Here is a 25,092-nt window from a genome sequence, read left to right on the forward strand (position 1 = left end):
CCCACAGTTTAAAACAATCCAATTCTAAATTATGAATTTAATGAAATGTGAAGCTTATTAGAATTCTGTCATGTTTTTATAAGTATCTGGCAGCTCCCTATGGTACAGATTATAAAATAGGCCTGTGTAAACAGCTGGAAATTCTCTCATGGTTATATCAATCTTATCAAACCCTTCTCTGTATCCATAAAGTAGCAGTTTAGCTACAGTGCTGGTGATGGGAGTAGTGTCTTTAGTCTTGGCAAGTTCCTCAAGATCCATCCATTCGCACCTCAAGCATTCCTGCTGGCAGAAGCTGATGTTGAATGAGGAAGGCTGCAGGCGACAGATGATATACATATCTGATTTTCCAAAGGCTCCGGGGTGCCTATGTTGCTGCCTTATGCTTAAGAGGGACTTGAACTCTGACTTAATGCCAGTCTCTTCAAAAACCTCTCGAACTGCTGTGTTTCCTAGATGGAGAGAAATATTCCTACAGTACATGTAAGAGGAGACTACATTTCAAGAACTGTTCATGGTGAAAGATTTCCAGCTCACAAAGCATCGCTGATGGTAACACCTTTTTGAGATTGTAGAGGCTATAAACTCCAACACTACAGTAAGTTCAGTTTCTGGCCCTTTGAACAAAGCTAATGGCAATGGACTACTTTGCTTTTCTTGTGGATAACCTACAAAATGATGAATGTTCCTTAATACTGTACCAGTATGGTAGCTCTGAAACTGATGCACCAATGCAGTATACCCAGCTCTTATCTAAAGATATTTGCTAATTATTTTCAATTCTCTTTGATCCTAATTAATACATTTTTAGGTTTACTTTCAATGGCTGATCTTCCTGTTGCATCTGAGCACTTTCAACTATACCCGATTGTGGGAGCAAATCAATTAGTTCATTGGCACAAGTACACAATTTATCTTACAGATGTAAAAGTGTGCAAACTGGCCTACAGAATGAGGGAGGACCTCGCCCCTTTTGCACATTTATCCTTAAATGTCTATAATGACATTTCAGTTATATTATTTTGCTAACATACCATGAAATCTATTGATGCATGGGGAATTCATACAGATAATTCCTATTAATTTTGCAGATGTAAATCTTTTGTACACTGACCAAGAGAAGATAAAAACCTTACATTTCTCATTATAAAAATCAGTAGGAATGGAGGGGGAAAAAAAAAATCCGTTAACTTGGGCCCCAGTCCAGGAATGTCCTTGAGCACAGGCATAGTGCTACTGAAAAGTCAGTGAGACTACTTGTGCTTAAAGTTAAGCACATCTTTAAGAACCTTGATGAGTCAGGGTCTAAAAACAGCTAATGGCTGGCAGGGTAACTCATTCATTCTTTCAGTGCTTAGACCCAGTCTCTCCACTAACCAAAAACTAGAGTTACCTCTGAACGGCAATCAAAATCAAAGATCCCAGGAGGGCTGTAATATCCTCATTTGCCAAAATTTAGCTGTTCCTAGGCCTTGCAAAACATTACAAACCCACCTGGGTGGAATATTTTTTTTGGATGGGTAAATAGAATTATTAGATTTTTTTTTTTATCCTCATGGCAAGGGAAGTGACTCTGTTTTGTCTGAGGTGTAAAATGCCCATGGCTATTTTGCAAGGCAACTTGCTGCAGTTAATTAGCAATTAGAATGTTGGTTTATATTTAACAGAACTACATTCATTTTAACAAAAACCTTTTAGTGATTCTCCCTTGCCTGCAAACCACCATCTTGAAAAGTCAGAAGTACAGAAGATATAAATTTTGGATTTATTTTAAAACCACTGAAAATAATTTCAGGACTTACAGTAGCAAACCATAAGCAAAATCTCTAACAGCCTTTCTTGTAGACAATAAACATTTATATAGTAATGGCCCTGATCCTGCAAACACTTCCATGTGTGTTTAAAGTTAAGAACATTAATAATTGCATTGCATTTAATGGGACTAGTTGCATGAGTAAAGCTTGACACATGAGCATGTGTTTGCAGGACTGGGCAGGGGGGCATTAGTATACAAATATGTCTGCAGAGCATTTTATTAGAATATTGACAACACAGTACTTGGGAGGGGGCACGGAAGTGCTCTGACTCCATGTCTCTGACACAGTTGTAGAGATTACTGACAGGCTGATCCATTACCGCACCTGGCTCCTCTGGGCTGGAATCACTGGAAGTCCTAATGGAACGTTAATCCAGTCTTCCTTGGTTAGAACAGAAGTAGAAAAGAAGCAAACTCCCTACAGTGTATTTGTGTAGTACTCTTTGGACTTAAAGGGTAGAAAGAATAGAAATCAGGCATGCTGAGAAAGACCATGCTAAGTAAGACAAAATCATTAGACCAGGGATTTCAGTCTGGATTTGAGCTTTGCTTCAAGATAGTGCCTTATTGTAGTTCCCTACATTTAGGGCTTGACCTTCAAAAATCGGCAAGCCCCCAAATGCATGCAATTTAGTACTTAATTTGTTCACATAACTACCCCAGCTGCTTGTGCAAACTGGTACATGTGAATAAATACTGATCTGCAAGCATGGTAATTGCACTCCTGCATTTTTGAAAGGCAGGCCCTTAAATGTTTGAGGCTTAATGTAAATGAAGGACAAATAAAGTTGTTATATCTCATGCTTCATTAATTTATCTGTTAAAATATAGTAATAAAAACTGTTTGCTGCATCATATCTTAATATTTTAATAGGGGTATGAGGGGAACTTGAACGAACATTTTTTTCCCAGTTTTTCTGATACCTATTTGCTGTCACCCTATCAACATCTACAGCCTCACCTATTGTATAGAAGGATGTGTGCCTGGCACTCCTGTGTACAGCACTCCTACAGTGCAGCCATGCTCATGCTGGACATTCTCTGACTATCAATAAATGCAGACGTTCCTCCAAAGTCCCCTTCTATCTTGGACCCTTCCCTTTCAATCCTTCTCTAACCAGACTCCCTTTTTGGTACAAAGTATACAGCATATATTCATGGCATTATATACTCCTTTCCAAACATAAATGTTTGACATGTAAGCGCATGTTTCACACAATTATACATGCAACATCAGCTGAAGCTCAATTCTGTAATAAATATTTGAAGGAACAGCATTAGTTCAAAATAAATATATTAAAACGGTACATGAAATTGCATATACTGACTGAAGGGCTAGATCCACAAAGAGGACTTAGGCACGGCAATGCTCCATCTAACATGTAAGCACCTGGCCATCTAGTGGAAGCCACAGCCCCAAGTCAGGCATCCACTCTCCCTGTACAAGACATGAAGAGTGTTTCCCACCTAAGAATGGGACCCACAAAAGCCAGCAAGATGAGTAGGTAGCTGCCTAATGTAGCCAGCAGGAAATGCCAAAGAAAGGGGTATTACCTGTCAGTGGTGGGCAACCAGCTGCATGCAGCCTGTCAGGGTAATCTGCTGGTGGGCCGCTAGACAGTTTGTTTACATTTGCATGGCCACCTGCAGCTCCCCAGTGGTTGTGGTTTGCCGTTCCTGGACAATGGGAGCTGCGGGAAGCAGTGTGGGCCACAGGGAAGTGCTGGCCACTGCTTCCCGCAGCTCCCATTGGCTACGCACGATGAACCATGGCCACTGGGAGCTGCGGGCATCAGTGCAAATGTAAACAAACTGTCAGGCACCCCGCCAGTGGATTACCCTGACGGGCTGCGTGTGGCCGGCAGGTTGCCCACCCTGGCCTAAGTCCTGCCCCTTAAAAGGACCTAGGTGCCTGAGTCTGGGCCAGATGAAGAGTCCTTCTCTGCTCTTGATTGCTCTTCGAACCCTCTCCTGGAGTTAAGGGTATAAGTCCTTTGTTGCAACAAAGCAACAACCACAATGAGAAGAAGGATGGTGGTCCCACCTCCCCGCTCCTTAGAACCTCATGCAGCTGTATGCATGCTGAGTGGTGGGATTTTAAGTGCCTACAGGGTGTAACAACTGAGCAGGGATTTTGAGGATTTAAAATGTTGAGTTGGGTGCCTAAAGTGGATCTAGCCCAAAGCTGAGATGTATAGTGGGAAACTACTGTCCTGTCCATTGTAACGATTTAACCGTAGAGTTTGTGGCCTTGGACACTGAGGGAGAGAATACATTTGTGGTTAAACTGCAGGACTAGGAGTCAGCACATGTGGGTCCTGTTTCCAGTTCTCCGTTTCTATATTACTCTGGCAATGAAGTTAACCTCTTTTTGCCTGATCTTACTCATCAGTATTGTGCAGATGATACTCAAAAATCTGAAATAGTATTGTGAGGAAAAATTTATTAACATAAGAGCGCAGAATGTAGTACTGCTCAGTGGAGGTAACTTTTGAACCCAAAACCTACATACTATACACAGGAAAAACCTCCAGCCTATTTTTTTTGTTAAAACCTAAGCTTTACATAAACTTCTGTATTGTAAACTCATTGGTCCTGTAACCCTTTAACAGAACTTCAGCAGTACTGTAGTATTAACAACCATCTACATCACATTAGTTAAGTATTTCCTCAACTCATAGTGTCAGTTCACCTTTACCTTAAGAGTAATTATTACTATTTGTAATACAATAGTGCTTAGAGTCTCCTGCTGAAAGCGGGGACTCATTGTGCTAGTACTATGTACTTCTACAAGTAAGAGACAATTCCTGCCCCAAAGAGCTTCCAATCTAAACAGCCAAGACAAAGTGTGGGAGAAGACATGTAGTTATTCCCATTTTACAGACAGGAAAAGAATGTAGGAATTTTTACTCAGAATACTGCTGAGTTTATCACCTGGTGCTTCAGGCTGTGCTTGAAGTATTTTAATTCATTTATTTCTATGCGATATTCATCTTCCTTACACTTTGGGTTCATATGACACAATGTCGAATTAGCCTAAAAATCAAACACTGCTCTATGTGAAAATGTAGAAAAATGTGTTAAATGTAGGGCCTTTTCACCCTGAACATGGTGAAGCATCAGGTATCCTCTGCTGGTGTCTGTTTTAGGATGCAGGATCAAGTCATCCCACCTCCCAGACACCAATTTTAAACAGATATTGACCATCACAAGAGTAATCCTACAAAACTACTTTGGGCTATATACCTCTGTATCAGCCAACTAACAGGGGGCACAACTCAGTAGACTTCAATGGAGTTGTAACTGCTTATGCTGCTGATGTATTTGAAACATTGTCCAGAGACTTACCAATGTCTTCACCTGGGTCTGACAGGCCTCCTGGAAATTTCCATGCATTTGTAGTCTATAATGGAGCAGAAATATTAGCAAGGTATACAATCTGTTTTGTTCTCCTAATACAAAAGGACAAAATGATTCCTTTAGAATTCCTAATCACCCTAATAGGTACGTGAAGTTTCTAAAGGTGGTGACATGTTAATTACTTCTATAATTATCAGTTAAGATTTAAATAGAACTTCTGTTTTTGCTAATGTGATCAGACAGTTACCTGTCTACATGAAATATTGGAAGAAAACATCTACTGATTGAAAATATAAACTGTCTAACAATCATTAGACAAAGTTGCTGCTAGTTAACTAGTTAAAAGAAGTAGTTGGACATGAAAGAAGCTGCTATAGATATAGACTGTATAATCTTTAATCACTAATGTATTCTACTTCAGTGGTTTTTTGGCTTTTTAAAAACTGTACATATTTAATCTTCAAATAGATATTATGATTGTAGTATTGTTCTATACTGCACTGGCTTTAAAGTGATTTAGTGTCTGTAATAACCATGTAGTATAACTTGTCATTTGTTTTCATGGAGTAGAAAAATAAAATCAAGACCTTTTTTGTGTGTGATCTCTATACAAAATCATTTATCGAAATTCAGCAGAATCAAGTTGAAAAATTAGCAGCCCTGGCATTGTAACTGCAACTGATAAACATGGACAAGATCCTGCAGCTGTTGTATTAGGCCCCATACATTTTTTTAAAACTAATTGCAGTTAAAAAATGTTACCAGACTGACAATCTACTGAGATTAACGTAGAAAAAATTTAAATTATCCTGGGAGATGAAAGGCTATTTTTTCTTAGATGGCAAAGCAAATATGTACTTCCCATTGATTATATTGGAAAACAATCTCTCTGGGCTCTCCTTTAAAAGCTTGGACAAAAGTTTAGAATAATCATAAAAACTGTAGATGGACAATGCATATACGTCCACTGGCATTCAGATTTTGTTTTCTGTGCCTGGAAATCTTTAACTGTGTAATTGTCTTCATTCATGACACCACACAACGAGCTCTTAAACTATTTTGAGATCGCAGCGTGCAGTATACATCATCACTTAAAATGTGCTCAGGTGATTTTTCAAACTTTGAAAAATATCAATTTATTTAAGTAAACTGGTCATCTTTGGGAAAATCTCATTTTTCTGGAAGGGGGCAGGGGAACAAAAACAAAAAAAAACCCCTAAGAACATAAGCCTGGCCACACTGGGTCAATGTTGCTATATCCTGTCTTCTGACACTGGCTGGTGCCAGATGCTTCACAGAGAATGAACAGAACAGTAATTATTCAGTGATCCTGTCATCTAATCCCACCTTCTTGCAGTCTGAGATGGAGACACCGGCAGGGGTGAGCTGGAGCCCGTTCGCACCGGTTCGCGCGAACCCGTTGTTAAATTTAGAAGCGGTTTTAGAACCGCTTGTTAACTGGCTTCCCTGCAAGGGAATCTTTGATGGGCTCTGCCTGGGAAGCCTGTAATTCCTCCTCCCGGCAGCCGGGGGGCGCTGCGCTGTGCTGCGAGAGCCATGTGAGCTGCCTCCTGGCCCTGTTGCTGCTCCTGCTCTTTGGACCTCTGGCCGTGGGGCTCCTGCTGCTGCTGCCTGGTGAGTCCCTGGCTGCGTCCTGCTGCTCCCAGCCCCGTGTGTCTGCGCCCCTCCCCGCCTTCCCTGCCACAGCCCCAGCCCCACCCCTGTCCCCAGCCACCCCTGCCCGCAGCTACCCACAGCCACCCCTGCCCCCAGCCCCTGCCCCCAGCCACCCCTGCCCACAGCCAGCCCCTGCCCACAGCCAGCCGCAGCCAGCCCCTGCCCGCAGCCCCTGCCGCAGCCAGCCTCTGCCTGCAGCCCCTGCAACAGCCACCCCCTGCCCGCAGCCGCCTGCAGCCCCTGCCACAGCCCCCCCCCAGCCCGCCGCCGCCCCCAGCCCCCAGCCGCCCCTGCAGCCACCCCCTGCCCACAGCCACCCGCAGCCCGCCTGCCTGCATCACCTGCCCACAGCCAGCCCATGTCACTCCCTGCCTCCAGCTAGCCCTGCCCCACGCCCCTATCTGCAGTCAGCCCCACATCCACTGGTGCCCTGCAGTTCCCAGGGCAGTAACCCTGCACACCTGCTTCAATGAGGGGGGGGGGGGCAGGGAGCAGCTGGGACCCACACATGTGCACACCCTAGAGTGACCAGACAGCAAGTGTGAAAAATCGGGACGGGGGTGAGGGGTAATAGGAGCCTATATAAGAAAAAGACCCAAAAATTGAGACTGTCCCTGATCACCACCCACACATGTGAAACGGAGCTCATTTCTAGTTCAGCCCCATCTTTTTAAAAAAGAACTTTTAGGTAGGGTTAAAATACATCTGTATTTTCCTGGACATGTCAGGCTTTTCGGTTCTTAATCACCTCCTGGGAAAATATGGACGTATGGTAACCCTATTGGTACAAAAAATACATGCTGTCGCACATCCCTTAAATCAGAACTTTTTACAGGGAACCTGTTGTTAAATCAGAACTTTTTATAGGGAACCCGTTGTTAAGATTTTGGCAGCTCATGTGTCCCTAACCATCTTGGTGAACAGCCATTGCTGGACCTGTCCTCCATGAACGTGTCTAGTTTTTTTTTAACCCTGTTATACTTTTTGGCTTGGCAATAAGTTCCAGAGGTTGACTGTGCTCTGTGTAAAGTACTTCCTTATGTTTGTTTTTAAGTCTGCTACCTTTTAATTTAATTAGGTGACCCCTGGTTTTTGTGTTAAGTGAAGGGGTAAATAACACTTCCCCCCCCCCCCTCCAGGCCATTCATGATTTTATAGATGTCTATCATATCCTTCCTTAGTAGTCTCTATTCTAAGCAGAACAGTCCCAGTCTTTTTAATCTCTCCTCCCATGGAAGCTGTTCCATTGCCCTTTCTCTGTACCTTTTCCAATGCTAATTTATCTTCTTTGAGATGGGGTGACCAGAACTGCACACACTATTCAAGGTGTGGGCATACCATAGATTTATACAGTGGTATTATATTTTCTGCTTTATTATATATCCCTTTCCTAATGGTTCCTAACATTGTATTAGCTTTTTTTCACTGCAGCTGCACACTGAGCAGATGGTTTTCAGAGAACTATCTATGATGACTCTAAGATCTCTTTTGAGGGTAATAGCTAATTTAGACCCCATCATTTTGTATGTCTACTTGGGATTATGCTTTCCAATGTGTATTACTTTGCATTTATCAACACTGAATTTCCTCTGCCATATTGTTGCCCAGTCACCCAGTTTTTTTAGATCCCTTTGGATTTGGTCAGCTTTGGACTTACACAATTTCTCAAGATAGTTATTGTCTGCAAACTTTGCCACCTCGCTTTTTACCCCATTTTCCAGATCACTAGTACAGATCCTTGGGGGACCCCGCTATTTACCTCTCCACTGTGAAAACTGACCATTTAGTCCTACCCTATATTTCCTATCTTTTAACCTTACTTTGCTTAAGAGCCTTTGATGTGGGACCTGGTCAAAATCTTTGTGAAAGTCCAAGTGCACTATCTCAGCTAAATCACCCTTGTAAACGTGCTTGTTAACGCCCACAAGGAATTCCAATAGATTGGTGAAGCATGAGTTTCCTTTACAAAAGCTATGTTCCCTATTTGACATAGGGAACCAATTTCTTGGTCTAATTTAGTTTTTTTTAGATAACTAGTTAAATGAAAATGGATATTATTAACTTCAGCTCCTATATTTAGTGTTATGCTCCTAGTAAAAATTGTTTTTCCCCCTTGCTTCCTCCATTTTTTTTTCTTCCTCACTGGTTGCATATCATGTCAGTCTTATTCTGGCAAAGAGAGCTGGATGTAGGTGGCCCTGGATTCTGCCAATTCCATGTTGTGTCACCTGAGTGAGTTGTAGAGTGATACAAAGTTCACCCCTCTCTGTTTAAAGTTCAACATTCTGCCCCGATAGAATCCCCTACCTTTTGTTGGGCCAGTGATAGAAGAAAATGACCGTTTTGGTCCCAAGGTTTGACACCATGAGGCTGCACAAAATATTGCTGCACAGAGGAAGACTAGCTCAAGGTTTTTTTTGTATTGAAGGGGGCTGACGCAGGGAAATGTACAATTTTTTTTTTTGAGAACTTTAGGAACCAATTTCTTTTTCTCCATCACAAATGTAAAGGAGGTATAGGGTGTTTTTAGATTTGATGATTTCCTGAGTTCTCTTAAAATTTAAGCAGGTTATTCTTTATTGTTATACACACATGCTCGTGTGCATGCTCTCTCTAAGGACTAGGATGGGTAAGCAACCTTTCAAAAGTGTTGTGCTGAGTCTTCGTTTATTCACTTTAATTTAAGGTTTTGTGTGCCAATAATACATTTTAAACCTTTTTAGAAGGTCTCTTTCTATAAGTCTATAATATATAACTAAACTATTGTTGTATGTAAAGTAAATAAGGTTTCAGAATGTTTTAAGAAGCTTCTTTTAAAATTAAATTAAAATGCAGACTGGTGGCCAGGACCTGGGCAGTGTGAGTGCCACTGAAAATCATCTCGCGTGCCGCCTTCGGCACCCATGCCATAGGTTGCCTACCCCTGGACTAGGAAAATATTTCTCTGTCTGTACTTTCTTCACTTATGCTGGAAACTCTTTCCACCTATAACAAGAGCCAGTTTTGGATCTTACAGATTGCATGCCAAATTTATGCATTAACTGGCAACTGCTCAAAATGGGCTTGGAGGCCCCACTATACAGAAGTCCTTACAGTTTTGCTTTACAGCTAATAAAAATAACAAAGTTAATACTTTACTTCCTGTACAGTGGTGCCTCTCTTCCCTGAACTCTTGCATTACCAATTCAACATATTGTATAATTGTGCCTGCCTATGAATATACACTTTCATTTAAGTTCATTAGCTTTGCTGCATCTAGCTGTGAATGAAGTAAAGCTTAGTTTAGTTACTGAGAACAAATCTATGGCTAGTTATTTCACCATGGGAAAAATGTAGCTGGTAGGGTGCTGGCTTAGATCTAATGATTGACAAAATGGAAACTGATGCATCCAATTACACCTTATTTTGCCATTTGCAGAAAATGTCTGATAGCTCCCACCTAATTATAGGTAGCCTATGCTGTTACAGTGGAGAGATTTGAATTACATTTCCAAAAGGTCATTCAATTACAAAAACATTACCTTCAACTAAAATACAAATAACTTTCATTAGTTTTGTTCTTGAATTTAGCACATGAAATGGTGGAATGGCTCAGGAGCCTGGTAAGGAAATAAGAGCCTTTCACCACTTGATGACTGACTTAAGTGTAGGTAACCTTGGTAGTGACTGGAAGCCATTACTGTGTGATGGATGTTTGGTGGTCTCAGTCCAGTTCCACATCACAAAAACCACCATCACTGGAACTGACACCCATGCTTGGCAGCCTCAGCAGAGAGGCCAAGAATGAAAGTGTATATGAGAAATTAATTAACTTCACATGCTTAGTGATGGGGTCCTCTATATCCTGGTCAAAGCATGTTGTTAATTATTTCATGTCATAACGTCTGGCACTTTACAAAACAAACAAACAGAATCCCTGTCCCAAAGAGTTTACTGAGACCTTCTGACTTCATTGGGATTCTGCAAAGGTCTGCATGGATCCAATTGCAGCCTGTTGCTTAAGTTAGGATATGGCGTATATAGGGAGTGATTGGGTGGGGAAGACAAAGAAGAAAATCATAGAGTCATGAGGTTGCTTGGGTGAATAGTACATGTGTCTTGAATTACCCTGGGTTTTGGGTTCTTTATTAATGGAGGGGTGAGGGTGTCTGAGCAGACCCATTTTCAAGGGTGGGTGAGTGGGGGGAATTTGCATGGACAGTGCCTGTGCTGTAACTGTTCTGTAGTTTTTAGTCTAATGTCAATCAAGCACTTTCAATAAACATTCCCTGCCCCTAAGCACACTTCGAAGAAAATAAATACACCAGTGAAATGTTTGACAGGTATGCCAATGGCTAGAGAAAAACTTTTTAAATGGAATATTTTTCAGAAAAATGTAGCTTATTTGTATATTCTGTAATACTATTCCCTAGCCCATTTTTGTTTGTTGGGGGCTTTTGCCTTAAATGTGTGTTGTTTTTTTTTTAAATCTGTCACTTAAGACTTGGCTACATGGGGAGTTATTTTGAAAGAGGTGTCCCTGACTAACTCTCTGGGCAGATCCTCTTGTACTCAGGAATAAGAGTGCCTTGTTCTTGTTTAGCTTAACCTGCCTTGGATGTAGATTAAGCTAACTTGGAATAAGACAATTTTATTCCTGAATAAAAGTGTGCCTGCACACCTATTCCTCTTTAAATTCATATCCTAATTTCATTCAAATTTATTTCTTAAAGTAGACAAACCCTTGGGTCCAAATCCTGCAAAAATTTATGCACATGCATAATTTTACTCAGTAGTAGTTTCACGTTAGTTCATGGGACTACTGCTGTCAGTCTAGTTATGACTAAAAACTAAATTACTAATAAGTAATATGTTCAATTCTACTATATCAGGACTGTAACTTGGAACTTTCTGATGCCTTAGAGGATTCTCATTTTAAGATGGGCAAAATAAGCATCTATACCAGATGAACCTATAGGAAACAAAATTGTGTTATGCAACTATCTTAAAAATTAACAAAAGAATGTTTCCCCTCTCTTTTCTGAAAGTGACAAAGTGGTCTCTAAACAGAATAATTTTCAAACATTTCCATGAGATGTTGGCAGATATTTATATTTGTGTTCTTTTTAAGCAGTGCAGAGATAAACATATGCTCTAGATGAAAAACAGGAGCTCTATGAAAAGGTAGTCTGTGCCTTTTTTAGCAGAAACGGTGTGCATCCTTTTTTAATGGCTTCTCTCATTGGATGTGAAAACAGCCTCTCACTTGCCTCAGCAACCCCTGCAAGCTGTACCTGCTATAGGATGGTTCTTGTTTCCTTGAGGCAGCAGTGACAGAGTTGTAACTTTTTCACCTATTGAAGACCACTTTGTGTTCTCTACCTTAGTTTTTCCTTTATAGGAGGCATACTCACTACATCCATCTACTAGCTTGGAAGACAGGCAGCTTCCTATGAGGCAGGAGTATTATTTTTGGGGCAGCTGCTGCTAGATGTGAACTTGTCTATATTGGCACAGTGCTTGGCACAATTCACTAAATAAGTTGGCTGCAATCCTCTCAACAGTTTGATTAAAATGGCTTCTGCCAAACAAATTATTGCTTTAAAGTAAGTATATAAAGGGGCTTTACAATATACATTGGACATGAAACTATACTGGGATAATTAGAGTATTTAATGACAAAAGAATTTTTAAAAAATGTAGTTAATGTCAATTTGGTCAATTTGGTCATCTGGATGTTAAAGAATGCAAATGTAACAAACAAGGTTATTAACATCAAACTGAGTGTTATGTTTAAAGTGGTAAATATCCAAATGTTTGATTTGTTTTGAGTGGCCTGCACAATAAAACTATCTAAGCAATATTTTCTAGTACTCCTTTCCCATGTCTTATTTTAGATTGAATCCAGGTGTATTTCTCTAAAAGGCAGCATTCTCCATGTTTTCTTTTAAACATAAATATGATCGCTAACATATATGTTCAGTTATGAGGGCTATGACACAAACAGATGTTAATAGGCAGGATTTCAAAGTTATGTCTAAAATTTCAGCTGTACCTCACAGGACTCTGCTTCCCCCTCTCTCCGCCCCCCCGCCCCCATTCACCTCCATTTAACAAGAGATGATATAAAAATAGCACAATTCCATTCAGGTTTAGAGTAAGGCAGGTTAGCTTTATCAACCAAAGGAATTTCCTTGCTTTAGTTTGTGTCACTGCCTTAATGTTTCAGCATGGTTTTCTCCTCTCTGAAATTCCATGTTTTCATAAAGAAGGAATTATGCTCTGTTGTGCAAATCTGTAGTTGGATGATCATTAACCTGCTAGACAGGCTGTTGTGTCCATTTGACTGTCATGCAGTTTGTGCTAAAATTCTTAATGAAATTCTATTTGAAAAAGTCTCCGAAAATGCCCAGTGGATGCTGAAGGGTATGCTTGTGTTCATTTTAAACAAAATGTGATTTAGAAGGTACGTATGCATAAAGAAGCATGTTGTGGCTCACCACCGTAGGAACATTTTAGAAAAGGCCAAGGGTGGGTGGGTGAGCTCAACATGTGGAGTGGAGAGGAAAAGTATAAGCATGTGATGAACAAATCCATATATGGAAACGTCACATATGATTGGCTAGAAGTTTATGTAACTTGTTATGTAACTGCCATGTGCTATAAAATGGCAACGGGAGGGGCTCCTTGTTAGAGGGACTCTGGCTGATTTTTGTACCAGGGGCTCTATCTTTGTGCACATTCAATAAAGTCTTGTTGAACTGAATTGAATGAAGTATCAAAGATCCTTGATCCTGCCTGGCATCTGACTCATTTGGTTATTATCGGGAACCACAAAATCCCAACAATGTATTAAAATTTCAAAACTAGACTGCTTTTTTCCCCTCCCAAAACACCAAGAATGATCAGGCCATACTACAACTAGCAGTTTGCCACACATATGCATCGAACAAGCTGATAGTCTATAGTGCAGTCCTTTATATATTCATTCCTCAAGTACTTTTCAAGTAGTAGAATATTGAGTTAAGCACAATACTAGTTCATTCAATTTTTATCCATTTAAAATTAACAAAACAGAACTGTCTGCAGTACAGCAGCCTTCAAAGTTTTCAATTTTTTACTCCTTTTTAAATACACAGAGTAGTCTATAGTTAAGCATTCGAAAATACCAGTGGAGAAAAGTAAACTTTCACTATTCTAACATCAGAAATGAAAGCTAAAAGATCTTTGTTTTATACAATATTCAAAGCCCACTTGGGATTAATTGGTATTTTAGAATCATATAACAAACTTACTTTATTTTTGTCTTGTACAACCAATACTTTTCCAGTGTCTACATCCAATGCAGCACCTATTGGAGACAGAATATTTTCTGATAACTTTAGAAAGATAGTGTCTGGAAACTATTATAAAATTTTAGAATTCAGAATTTTACATGACCTAAAAAGAAAGCATGATAAACCTTTCGAGGGACTCATCAGTGCTCAGTGCAAGTTTAGTCTAGGCTTAGTCTAGGTGATTTATCATCAGAAAATTGGATTGTGCTGAATGAAAAAAAGTACTTCAAATTACAGGTATAAAAGTTAAAACTTATCAAGATGGGGTGAATGTGCTTTCCAAAATTAAGATGTAGATATCATAAATTTTATGTAAAATGACTGCTTGTAAGGTTCCAAGGCCAAGAAAACTATTCCAAATAATCTAGCAAAACATACTTGGAAGTCAATTCCTTTCTTCAAGAGAGGTCTCATTTAAGTCCATGGGAATCTTTCCACTGACTTCAGTGGGCCTTCAATCAGGCCCCAGCTGAAAACCATCCTGGGTGAAAGTCTGACCCTGTTGAATCAAATGACAAAGCTCTCCCTAATTTCAGTGAGGCCAGCAGGGTGGATAAAAATCAACTGAATTTTTTTGATTTAAATCAGACTTTTTTGATAGTTTTTTTCCCTCAAAAAACATTTTATCTAAAGAGAGTTTTAATTAAGATACATTATAGTTCAAAGATATCTCATCATGGAATAGGGATTATAAATTCTAATTCTATAGTATGAGACAATATATTCATGTACTGTTTAAGAAAAGTTTTGTAAATGAGTTCCAATAGTTTATGGATTAGGGACCCAATCTTATGGGGTTCCAGGGTCTTCTGTATAGATTATTTAGGTTAATCTTTCTATCTACCCAATGGGACTCAGTGCTCAGTCTAGAAGATACCATCAGAGATGCTTAGTTTTCCAGTTCTCAAACTGGATTTGTCTTCAGAGATAATATGCTTGTTAACAGCAAAAACAAAACAAAAAAAACCAGACCTCAACCCTATTGTCCCTCTGCAAATTTGTGTACACAGAGTCAATCCCTTACCTCTCTCTAAAAGTGCAAAGTTTCAAAAAGTTCAATGAATAGAAGATGGGGGGTGGGGGTGGAGGGGAGTGGAAGAGATCTGGACAAGGAGAAAGAAGTCTGGAGATAAATGTGAGAAGGGAGGGACAGGCAGTAGAAACTGTTTGAGCAACATATTCCAGAAGTCTTGAGGTCTTTTGAGTGCAGCCTTCATTGATTTGAGATCTACCATACCATTCTCTCACTAGAAGGGAAAACCTATAATGGCAGCAGGCCATAAAATAGACCCAGTTTGGGAATAAGAACCATTCAAGAAATGTATGTTTGCTGCTGCTGTTTTAATGAAAGACACCAGTGAACTGGTAGAAGTCACTTAAGCACTTGGATTCAGAGACTGTTGAAGTGATAATCTCACTTTTTACAGCAGTAGCTGCTTCTGCCGGTGTAGGAAGAATATTTTCTTCCTTTGGACTAATTCATTCCAAATTGAGCAATTGTTTGGGACTTAAAAAAGCAGGAAAGCTTGTTTTTTCTTTTCCAGATTATGAACAAATAGGAAAATGAAGATCAAGATGACTGAGTTAGCTGCAGAAGCCATTATTTTAAGTTTATCATGTTGACCTGGCTGACAGTCGATTTTCATTTTTTTTTAAATTTCATTTAATTATTTTACTTAATTTTTTAAACAAAAACGAACCTGATTTTAAAAAACTTGAATGTTTAACTAAATTAAAAAAATCATATGCTTGTTTTGTTAAAATATTATATGTTTGCTGTTGAAGAAAAACATCCAGAATACATAACATTGTTGTTTTAGTTAAATAAAACAATTTAAATGTCTGTCTGGTGGTGATCTCCTTCTAATACAGCATGGCAAGAAAATCCTCCAAATATTGATGATTAACCTGTAGAATTGGAGACAGTTCACCTCCCAGTGACCTCATAAATATCTGCTTCAATTACATTTGGTAAATGAAATAACCAAATAATCATTCATTTTCTGATATAGCTGTAAAACTAATCTGAAAAGTTTTCAAAATAAATTACTTTAAAAATGTATACTGTGTACCTTCTAAAAATGAAACCTCTACATCAGGGGTCGGCAGCCTTTCAGAAGTGATGTGCCGAATCTTCATTTATTCACTTTAAGTTAAGGTTTTGCGTGCCGGTAATACATTTTAACATTTTTAGATGGTCTCTTTCTCTAAGTCTATAATATGTAACTAAACTATTGTTCTATGCAAAGTAAATAAGGTTTTTAAAATGTTCAAGAAGCTTCATTTAAAATTAAATTAAAATGCAGAGCCCCCGGACTGGTGGCCAGGAGCTGGGCAGTGTGAGTGCCACTGAAAATCAGCTTGCGTGCCGCCTACCCCTGCTCTACATCTATCTCTGAGTTGTGAAGAATATGTATTAAGGTTATAACAACCAACAAGAATGCACTTTTATGTAGAAATCCATGATTAAGTTGAGTCTTCTTGATTAGTGATTTAAATCTATTTGATTTAAATCAAATCCACTCTGGAGGCCAGGAGTTCCCTCAGTAGATATGGGTACTTTCAGATTAAGAAACAGGCAGAAAATGACATCTGCTTATCAAAAAAACATTTTGAATTCAGCAGGTTGATTCTATTGATGGTGAAACTATTCTACCAATTTGCTTATATATTCATTTATATTCTCTCTCTAGATAATCTGAATTCTTTCTAAACAGCAAGCAGTATTGGAGTCAACCTGTTTATCAAATAGCACTGCTCCCCAAATGGCACAGAGCCACCTTTACTTGGTGGAAAAAAATGAGTTCAAGGGTCTGACTGAATAATTAAGCCTTGCAGTGTACTCTGGTGCTTGCAGTTAGCCTGTTACTTTCTTCCTTATTTTTCTTAAAACTCTGTCTGTTTCCAGGTCTAGTCATCCTATCACACCTACTAATCGTTCTTGAAAGGATTCCAATTTAAAAACAGATGTCCCTTTTAAAACAGACATTTTACTACCCCAACCTCCTTTTTGACAGACTTCAGATTTACGTGCTCTAGTGAGCACAATGAGAACTGTGGGTACAACCTACAGTGCCCTTTTCCACATCAATTTGTGCACTGATTTAAAATTAGTAGATAATTACAGGAAGAACTGTTCCTATCAATTTTGAGCAGATGGAAGCCTAGGTGGTTAGCACTCTGATGATGCATACACCTAGAATACTATGGAAAATATTTTAACATAAGGGAATTATTAAGGAATGAATTGTTAGATTGAAAACATCCTTTTCTACATAATATAGAAATGAGAGTTTTCTGTGTAGGAGAAAGAAATAGCAACCCTGAAGTCAAGCTCTGTGAAAGGACATACTTTAGGGAATTAGTCATATCTGCTTCCTTCACCCTCCCTGTAGCTAGTTAGCTGTATATTGGTTAGTGTGGAATTCTGTTTGGGGGGTAGGGTGGAGATGCTGGGATTAACTTTTATGTACGCTGTGGTTGTAGTGGTTATTTTCTAGAAAAACTGCTCCTCAGCCATATGGCTTTCTGAGACCAAGAATGGCCACTGGAAATGGCAAACAGCGGTCTCGCTTAACTAGAAAGAAGCGTCAACTGGACTCTCTGGAAAGGTTCAAACCTGTCCTCTCCCAAGGCAATAGTTATTAGAATGCTATTTTGTTCAATCACTTGTCTCCTTTTGGAATGAGATGATAGAATTAAAACTCTGCATTGTTAGAGGACAAAAAGCAGATATCTAAAACACTTATAAATTATAAAACTGTTTTAACTTTGTGCTAGCAACAGATGTTCAGAGTCCAGGTTCATCTGTGGCCCACTTAATGGCTATAAACCCTGAATGCATGTGCTATAAACATTAACAGACAGAAATATGAATTATTTTGATATATGGAAAACTATTTTTAAAATTCCCAAAACTGCTTTGGAAAGTCCATAACCTATTTAATGTTATCATTTCCTGCAATATCACATGGTCATTTGTAGCCGCTGTTCTCATCACAAACCTCTATAGCAGTGGTTCTCAACCCATGGCTGAATCAGCATACAACTGCGGCCCATGTGACATCCTTAGGGCCATACAGGTAGTATATATATTGTGTGGATGAGGCCCACACAAGATATAGAGAGCTGCAGATGCAGCCCACAATAGTAAATAGGTTGAGAACCACTGCTTTATAGCAATGGCCAAGATGGTGGCTTCGGTTCAATTGAGTAAGATAGGGCTAGTCAATAGGCGGACCACCAGATGCTTTTGAACAGACCCTGAAAATCTTTTTATTTACTTGTTGTTGTTGTTGTTGTGTTTTTAAATTATTTTCTCTGGAGCTTGACAAAAAGCTTTGGACCTTGACAAAAAATAACTGACTATGCCGGGTGTAGGAGGACCCTCCTCTTGCTCCAACTCCAAGTTCTTTCTTTCTTCCCATAACCAGTTCAAAATTTGAAACAATGAAAAAGAATACTCATATTGTCAGGTAGATACCTAACTAGGGGTGGAAAGATTAGATTCTGTTTCAGGGTTTTGGTCATGTACAGGTATACATAGCCTTAACTCCTAACCTTCTTGGGTCTCATTACATAGTATTTCTTTGTGAACAGAGAATATCTAATTTATATTTGTGCTCTTGGGCTTGTAACATGTTTTTCTTTCCTTAAATACTGCATGACAAATTAAAGTATATGGATATCTGAGAAGGAATCTGTCCCTCCCACCTATTCATGGGAGTTAAGCATCACCTTCTATAACTATCTGGCGATATCTGCAACATTTTGGTATTTCAAGAATACCTTAAACATCACCTTTACACAGACTCGTCCCTACCTATGGTGGTGCCCTACATAGCCCGAGCACCTGCACCCACCATGTGGGGGGAGCGGCTGCTCGCTGGGGGGGACTGCGCTTAAGGGCCATGGGGAGAGGAGCTGTGGGGAGCAGCAGCAGGGCAGGGAGGCCCAGGGCAGCGCGGGGGAATAGTAGGTGCCCTGGCGCAGGCAGCAGGAGTCGCGCCCCCCGCACAGCGCTCACTGGTGGCAGTGGGAAGCAGAGTGACCCAGCCCCAGCCTGCTCTGCTCCCCCAGCCCTGTCGCTTGCGGGAGGGGGCTTGGAGGAAGGGGTCAGGCCCACCCCCACCGGCAGCGGGAAGCAGAGCAATGCGGCTGGGAGCCGGCTGGAGCCTGGTCGCTCTGCTTCCCGCTGCTGGTGAGTGCAAGGCTGGGCCCAACCCCCTCTGCCAGCTCCAATATCCTTGCTAATCCCATGGGCTGTGTTGCTCAGGGGAAGGGGCTTGGGGGTGGAGCGGGGGCTTGGGGGAAGGGGTCAAATGGGGGCAGGGCAGGGGTGGAGGAGGGGGGCTGGCTGCAGGATGGGGCTGGCTGCTAGATCCAGCGCCACATACAGCTGCCTAGGGCACCATGAAATTTACTACCCCAAATTATGCGGTGCCCTTCGCAGCTGCGTATTCTGCATATGCCTAAGGATGGCCCTGCCTTTACATATATGGGAAATAACTGAAAGAACCTTTCCATTTTGTTGAAAAGTAGTTACATGTCTAAAAATCCTATTGCTGCAAATTGATGTGATAAATTCATAATCCATATACAGGGGAAAACACCGCACATTTCTCTACTGTTAAACAATAGTAGATAGCATCTGTGAGTAACAATTTCTCCCATCTCTAGCTGGCTAAGTGAGTCGGTGCTATCCTGGTGAACAGTGACTTGGCCTCATTTATTCACACCTTTGTCATCTCATGGCTAGTCTACACAATCATACAATATAGCTGGGCATGAACTCTTCAGCACCTGGGAAACTCCAACTGGTACCGAATACTGCAGCATGTCACCTCAGCAACAGTGGCTACCACAAACACATCACACCTGTTCTGTGCTCTCTATACTGGCTTCCCATAGGATATGGAATCAAGTGGAAGGTCTCAGTTCTTATCTTTAAGGTGCTCCATGGCCAGGGCTCAAGGTATCTAAAAGACTCCCTAAAGCTTCAGTATGAATACCGTGGTCAACAATTTTGCTTTTCTGGAACAATGGAATGTTCCACAATGGGGTGAGCTCATCTGTGAAGGAGACAGCTTTCTCAGGAGCCAATCTAGCACTGTGGAACTCCCACAGGAGCTGAGGATCACCAAAAACCTCATTAACTTCTACGCACAGTGCATTTCATTCGCCTTGCCTACAGTAACATGAACATATAGGAATGTGTGTGCAAAAAATATATAATTCAAAATATATATATATAATATATAATTCAAAAGAAAACCCTCCACTGCACCTATATAGAAGAACTTATATAGAAGAGAATAGCACTGCTACTGCTTTACTTAAATAAATCAGCTGATTTATGCAATCATGTCTTCCTGATCTTTTCCTTCAATCAAAAACTCCTAATAAAACCTGCTGGATTCAAAAGCAATACCAGAAAATAAATATATAAATAGTCTTAGAGTTAATTTTTTTTTATTAAATTATTATGCAGCAGTGCTTAAAATCAATATGCCACAATTTCTGGAACTATTTAATTGCTTCTGCCCTTGAAGTTTAGTTCTTATGTGTATAAAATACAGGCACAATGTTCACCCCACAGTAACAGACAATCAGATGCTAGTATTTAAAAGATACATTATTTTGGTTTTGTAGTATATAAAACAGGGTGTTTTTTAAAGCTATGACTTTTTTAAATTACATTTTGAGTTCTGCAAATCCTACTTCAGGAAAATCCCTTTTCGGTTACTTCTATTTTCTCAAATATGTAAATTGTAACCATAAGGAATAATACTGTACTTTTGCAAAGGGAATGCATTGTCTGACCTTAGTTTAATGCCACATATTTTAATGATGAGGTTTTCATACCTCTGGAAAACATGTTCAAACATGTCCATTGAAAAAAACCCCAAGGCTGGTCTTAAGCATTTTCAGCTGTGCTGCCCTCTGCTGATTTGCACTGCAAAATGTGTGACTGACAACTCAATTTGCAAAGCTCTGTTATAATGTACATCAGAAAAAAAAGTTTCTTTATACTTAGATGTTCTTTTTACAATATAATTAAACGTAACCGTATAATCTTCTATCTAACATGAGTATCTCTTCACTAGAATTTGCATATGACTTTACAGGCTCTCAAAATCATGTGGTGATCAGTTAGGGTGACCAGATATCCTGATTTTATAGAGACAGTCCCGATTTTGGGGTCTCTTTCTTATATAGGCTCCTATTACCCCCCACCCTCTGTCCTGATTTTTCACATTTGCTGTCTGGTCACCCTATGATCAGCTAATCTGTACACCATTGCCTAAAACTGATGATTTTTGCCCCTCCTCACTCCCTCAAATTGGTGGTGACACAGATTTGGAGCTGCTCTGTAGTAAGCACATTTGAGCCATTGGGTGCTATAGCCCAGGACCTAGACTAAGAGTGGGAGAACTGTGTGATTCAACCCCTGGGAAAGTAAAGGCAGGAGGCGTGAGACCAACGGGGTGCCCCCAAGATCAGAGAGTCAGCTAGTACTATAACCATGACAGGTATTTTAGCATACTTGGATGGACCCAAGAACCAGGTCCACGTTTACAGTACATACAATACCTTTAAAAAGACCCTTGTATTTCTTCTAATTTTTTTAAAAAGATACTTATTAGTTCTCATTTTTTAATTATAGTTCTGGAGCTTTAACATTCCATCTCTCCTAGAGGACATTTCTCTGTTTGCAGGGTGAATGCCACGGAGTTCCTGATTTTGTTTAGTTTTTTTTAAATAGAGTCCTATAGAACAGGTGAAATTTTAAAGCTTCAGGACTCCATTCCACTAGCCAACACCGTTTAAAATTTTTTTGACCCTGAAAACTGAGACATCAGCTTACCAGTTTGTTTTCATTCCAACATAACACAATATATTTGTTCTATAGGCCACTCATGAATGACAGACTGCACTTCACAAAGTTGTCCTACAGGTTTGTGTAGTGTGGAAGCCTGGCTGACTTATTGCTGAATCAAGTCCTAAACTATCAACTGATTTTCATAAATAGAATTGTTTTTAGAACTAACCTGCCACTCCTAACTGATGCGTGGCATACCCTGGTAACCTGCTGTGCCCTTCTCCTAGCCACAGGGTCAGCGTGGATGAGTCTGATTCTGCATGGTGGAAAGTAAAGCCCTGCAAAGCAGCAGTGGCTATAAATTTGCTTTGGAGGATAGGAATGTGCAGCCAGACTGCTATTCTGCCTTCTGCTCTCCATTGCTTGACAGACTCTGGGGAAAAAAAAAAAAAAAGGATAACATAAAACTCATTGTATACTTTCTAATCAAGAAAATAATGTGAAAATAAAAGCTGTTGTTCTCTGATGGCCACCCCTCCTCGCTTTTTACTAAATTCTTTAGTTCTGCTGAACATAATAGCAGAGCTTAATGTGGAGTAACAGCAGTAGTCAGAAAAGTGATTGTGAAATTATATTGTGGCATATTCCATATTCATTCTCTTTTAGGGCCTGATTTTTAAAGGTTTTCAAGCTGGCCTCATTTATTGCAGGAGCAAATAACAGGTGAAAAAATGTAGGTGAAATCTGATTGCAAAAAGGGAGTATGGCACTGAAAATCTGACAATTTCTATTCATACAATTTACTCTGTTTACAAATCAAAAACTTTGCTTTCAAGTGTCAATCATGCAAATTGCATCTGGGATCTAAAATTCATCTGTGTCCTTTCTGCTTCTTACATGATCACTAGTAAAAAAAAATAAAAAAGATTCTCCAGTTAGGATTTATGTGAGATTTTGTTGAGTAAGAATGATAAAGCCTAGAATCTAGTTCACTTTTCCACAGCTGCATTAACTTTGGAGAGATAACAGTAGTAACTTATTTTTGTCAGAGAACACAGGCCTCAATCTTGCAAGCAATTAGGCATGGGCTTAACTTTCTATCATACTTACATGGCCCTCATCTCTGTAATATCTAAACACCTCACAATCTCCAATGTCATTATCCTCACAGCCCCTCTGAGAAGCAGAGTAGTACTATTATCCCCATACTACAGATGGGGAACTGAGGTACAGAGAGGCTAACCGATTTTGCCCAAGGAGGCACACAAAGTCCACGGCAGAGCACAGACTTGAATTCAGGTCTTCCAAGTCCTAGGAAGGAGCTCTAACCAGTTGTCCATCCTTTCTCCATTGGGACTACTCCCCGTAGTAAAGTTAATTCCATGCCTTTTTGCTGGCTCAAGATTTTGATAGATCAGACTCATATATACAGAGGCAACTAATAAGTAGAAGAATAAACTGCCTTATTTGCAGTTACTTCTTTGACTATAGGTACAATCCAAGTTTTAATTCAAATAACTGTCTTCTCATAACAATTTTGGGTAACAGTGAAAAAACTTTACTTAATTAAGACTAACAATGAAAACACATCTCCAAAGAAGATGGCAACTGGCAGTAAGGATACTCATTTTGAACGTGCAAATAATTGAATAGTCTCTTGATCAGTCAAGATATTTGCTACTATCACTGGAAATTAAAGTACAAGAGAGCTTTATCATTGTCTAAACAGTGGATCTCCCATATTGTGGTTTATAATATTATGTTGTTTGTAGGTTTTCGGTGGAACTTTATATACATTTTGCTTACAGCTTTACACGATAATGCACATTCTGCACTTTGCAAGAATTCACTTTTTTCCCTCCAGTAGTAATAGAAGTTAAAGGTTGAATTCTGTGTTGTGCAGTTGTAAACCCAAGGTTACACAATTATGCAATCCTGAGGAAAGAATTAGATTGGAGGCTAGTAGGCCAGCTAGATAAGTATGTTTTCTCTTCAGAGTAAAGAATGACAGGTAGATGTATACAAGGAGAAATTACAAGGACATTTCAAGGGATTAAAAAATGGCCTTTAGAAAAGGAACATTATGACTTAAAATTTGACAAGCAAAATTGGATGATGTATCCTTAACAATTTAGAATTAAAACTTTTTAAAAACACAACTTACTTGTAATCATTAATGTCTCTCCCCCCTCCCTCCGCATTTATATTGGACAATAAAAACAGATTCCTCAGTTACTCTTTCAAATTGGTATCTGATTGCCTAAGGCTGCTGCTGTTGGGTTGCAGATCCCAAAGAGCAATGTTTAAATCTAATTAAAAAAAAATTAGTTTCAAACTGAAATAAAGGAAGCCATGCAAAATACACTCTGCTGGGTGCTTTATAAAAATCTCAGTTGGGGGCATTCAATATACCAAATTTTAAGCACATAATGAATAAATTACTTTATTTGGGCCTGGTGCTGCTAACGTTCTCCCAAGTGAGGAAGGCAATGGGAGGTTTGTGTGAGTACAGGGTTACTGGGAGTGTTTGTTGTTATTGTGTGGTTTCTGTATGTTGATACCCCTGCTTCCTCCTATAAAGATCAGAGAGCCCTGGCTGGGGGAAATCCTGGGCCCAGTTTAGTCAGAGGGAGTTTTGCTACTGGTCCCAATGAGGGGTGGGGAGATCACTGCTTTACACAAGACCTGATCTTCTCTAGCTGCTGCCCTCCAGCACAGTCCCCTTGTGCCCACGGGGGCAGCGTGGGGCCCTTCAGGCTGCTGCGCGGGCCCCGTGGCCCTGAAATGCACTTGCCCTGTAGCCATCCCTGGAAGGAGCCTTGGTCCAGGCTGTCTGGAGCGTGAAGCTGAGCCAGGTGCACGGTTACCCCGCCAAACTTGTCCAGCTGTGGCTGGAGTCCGGCTGCCGCCAGGCTGCCACCCGCCAAGCTCCCCTGGCGGCGGCCGCACAGAGAGACTCGGGCCGGCGGGGGCCTTGCCCCGTTCGGGGCGCGCCGTGCAGGGAGACCCCAGCGCAGCCCCCGGGCCCCCAGCATCGCCCTGCGCCGGGGGGCAGCGGGCAGGGGCCGCGGGCTGCTGCTGCGGGCAGGCGGGGCGGGGAC

At 40.3% G+C, this 25,092-nt stretch overlaps 2 protein-coding genes across 3 annotated transcripts in view; one reads left to right on the forward strand and one right to left on the reverse strand.

Moving 5' to 3' along the window:
• Window positions 1–27: 27 nt before the first annotated feature.
• On the reverse strand, window positions 28–25,061 carry NUDT6 (nudix hydrolase 6). Its single transcript, XM_039542011.1, has 5 exons — window positions 24,786–25,061; window positions 22,221–22,424; window positions 14,128–14,183; window positions 5,165–5,219; window positions 28–452 (listed from the first exon to the last, which is right to left on the reverse strand). The coding sequence occupies exons 1-5, from the start codon at window positions 25,024–25,026 to the stop codon at window positions 58–60; spliced, it is 951 nt and encodes a 316-aa protein (XP_039397945.1). The 5' UTR covers window positions 25,027–25,061; the 3' UTR covers window positions 28–57.
• SPATA5 (spermatogenesis associated 5) overlaps window positions 448–25,092 on the forward strand; it is a 310,210-nt gene continuing 285,565 nt past the window's right edge. Inside the window, exon 1 of one of the 2 annotated variants that reach the window (XM_039541985.1) lies at window positions 448–598. Coding sequence is in view for 1 of the 2 variants with exons in the window: in XM_039541984.1 (XP_039397918.1) it covers window positions 24,481–24,493 (13 nt within the window). In the remaining variant the exon portion in view is untranslated. Of the gene's footprint in view, window positions 599–24,458; window positions 24,494–25,092 lie in introns of those variants that run through there. The other variant, XM_039541984.1, reaches the window with a different exon arrangement.

The sequence above is a fragment of the Mauremys reevesii genome, linkage group 5 (genome assembly GCF_016161935.1).
Source record: "Mauremys reevesii isolate NIE-2019 linkage group 5, ASM1616193v1, whole genome shotgun sequence".
In the NCBI taxonomy this organism is placed as follows: Eukaryota; Metazoa; Chordata; order Testudines; family Geoemydidae; genus Mauremys; species Mauremys reevesii.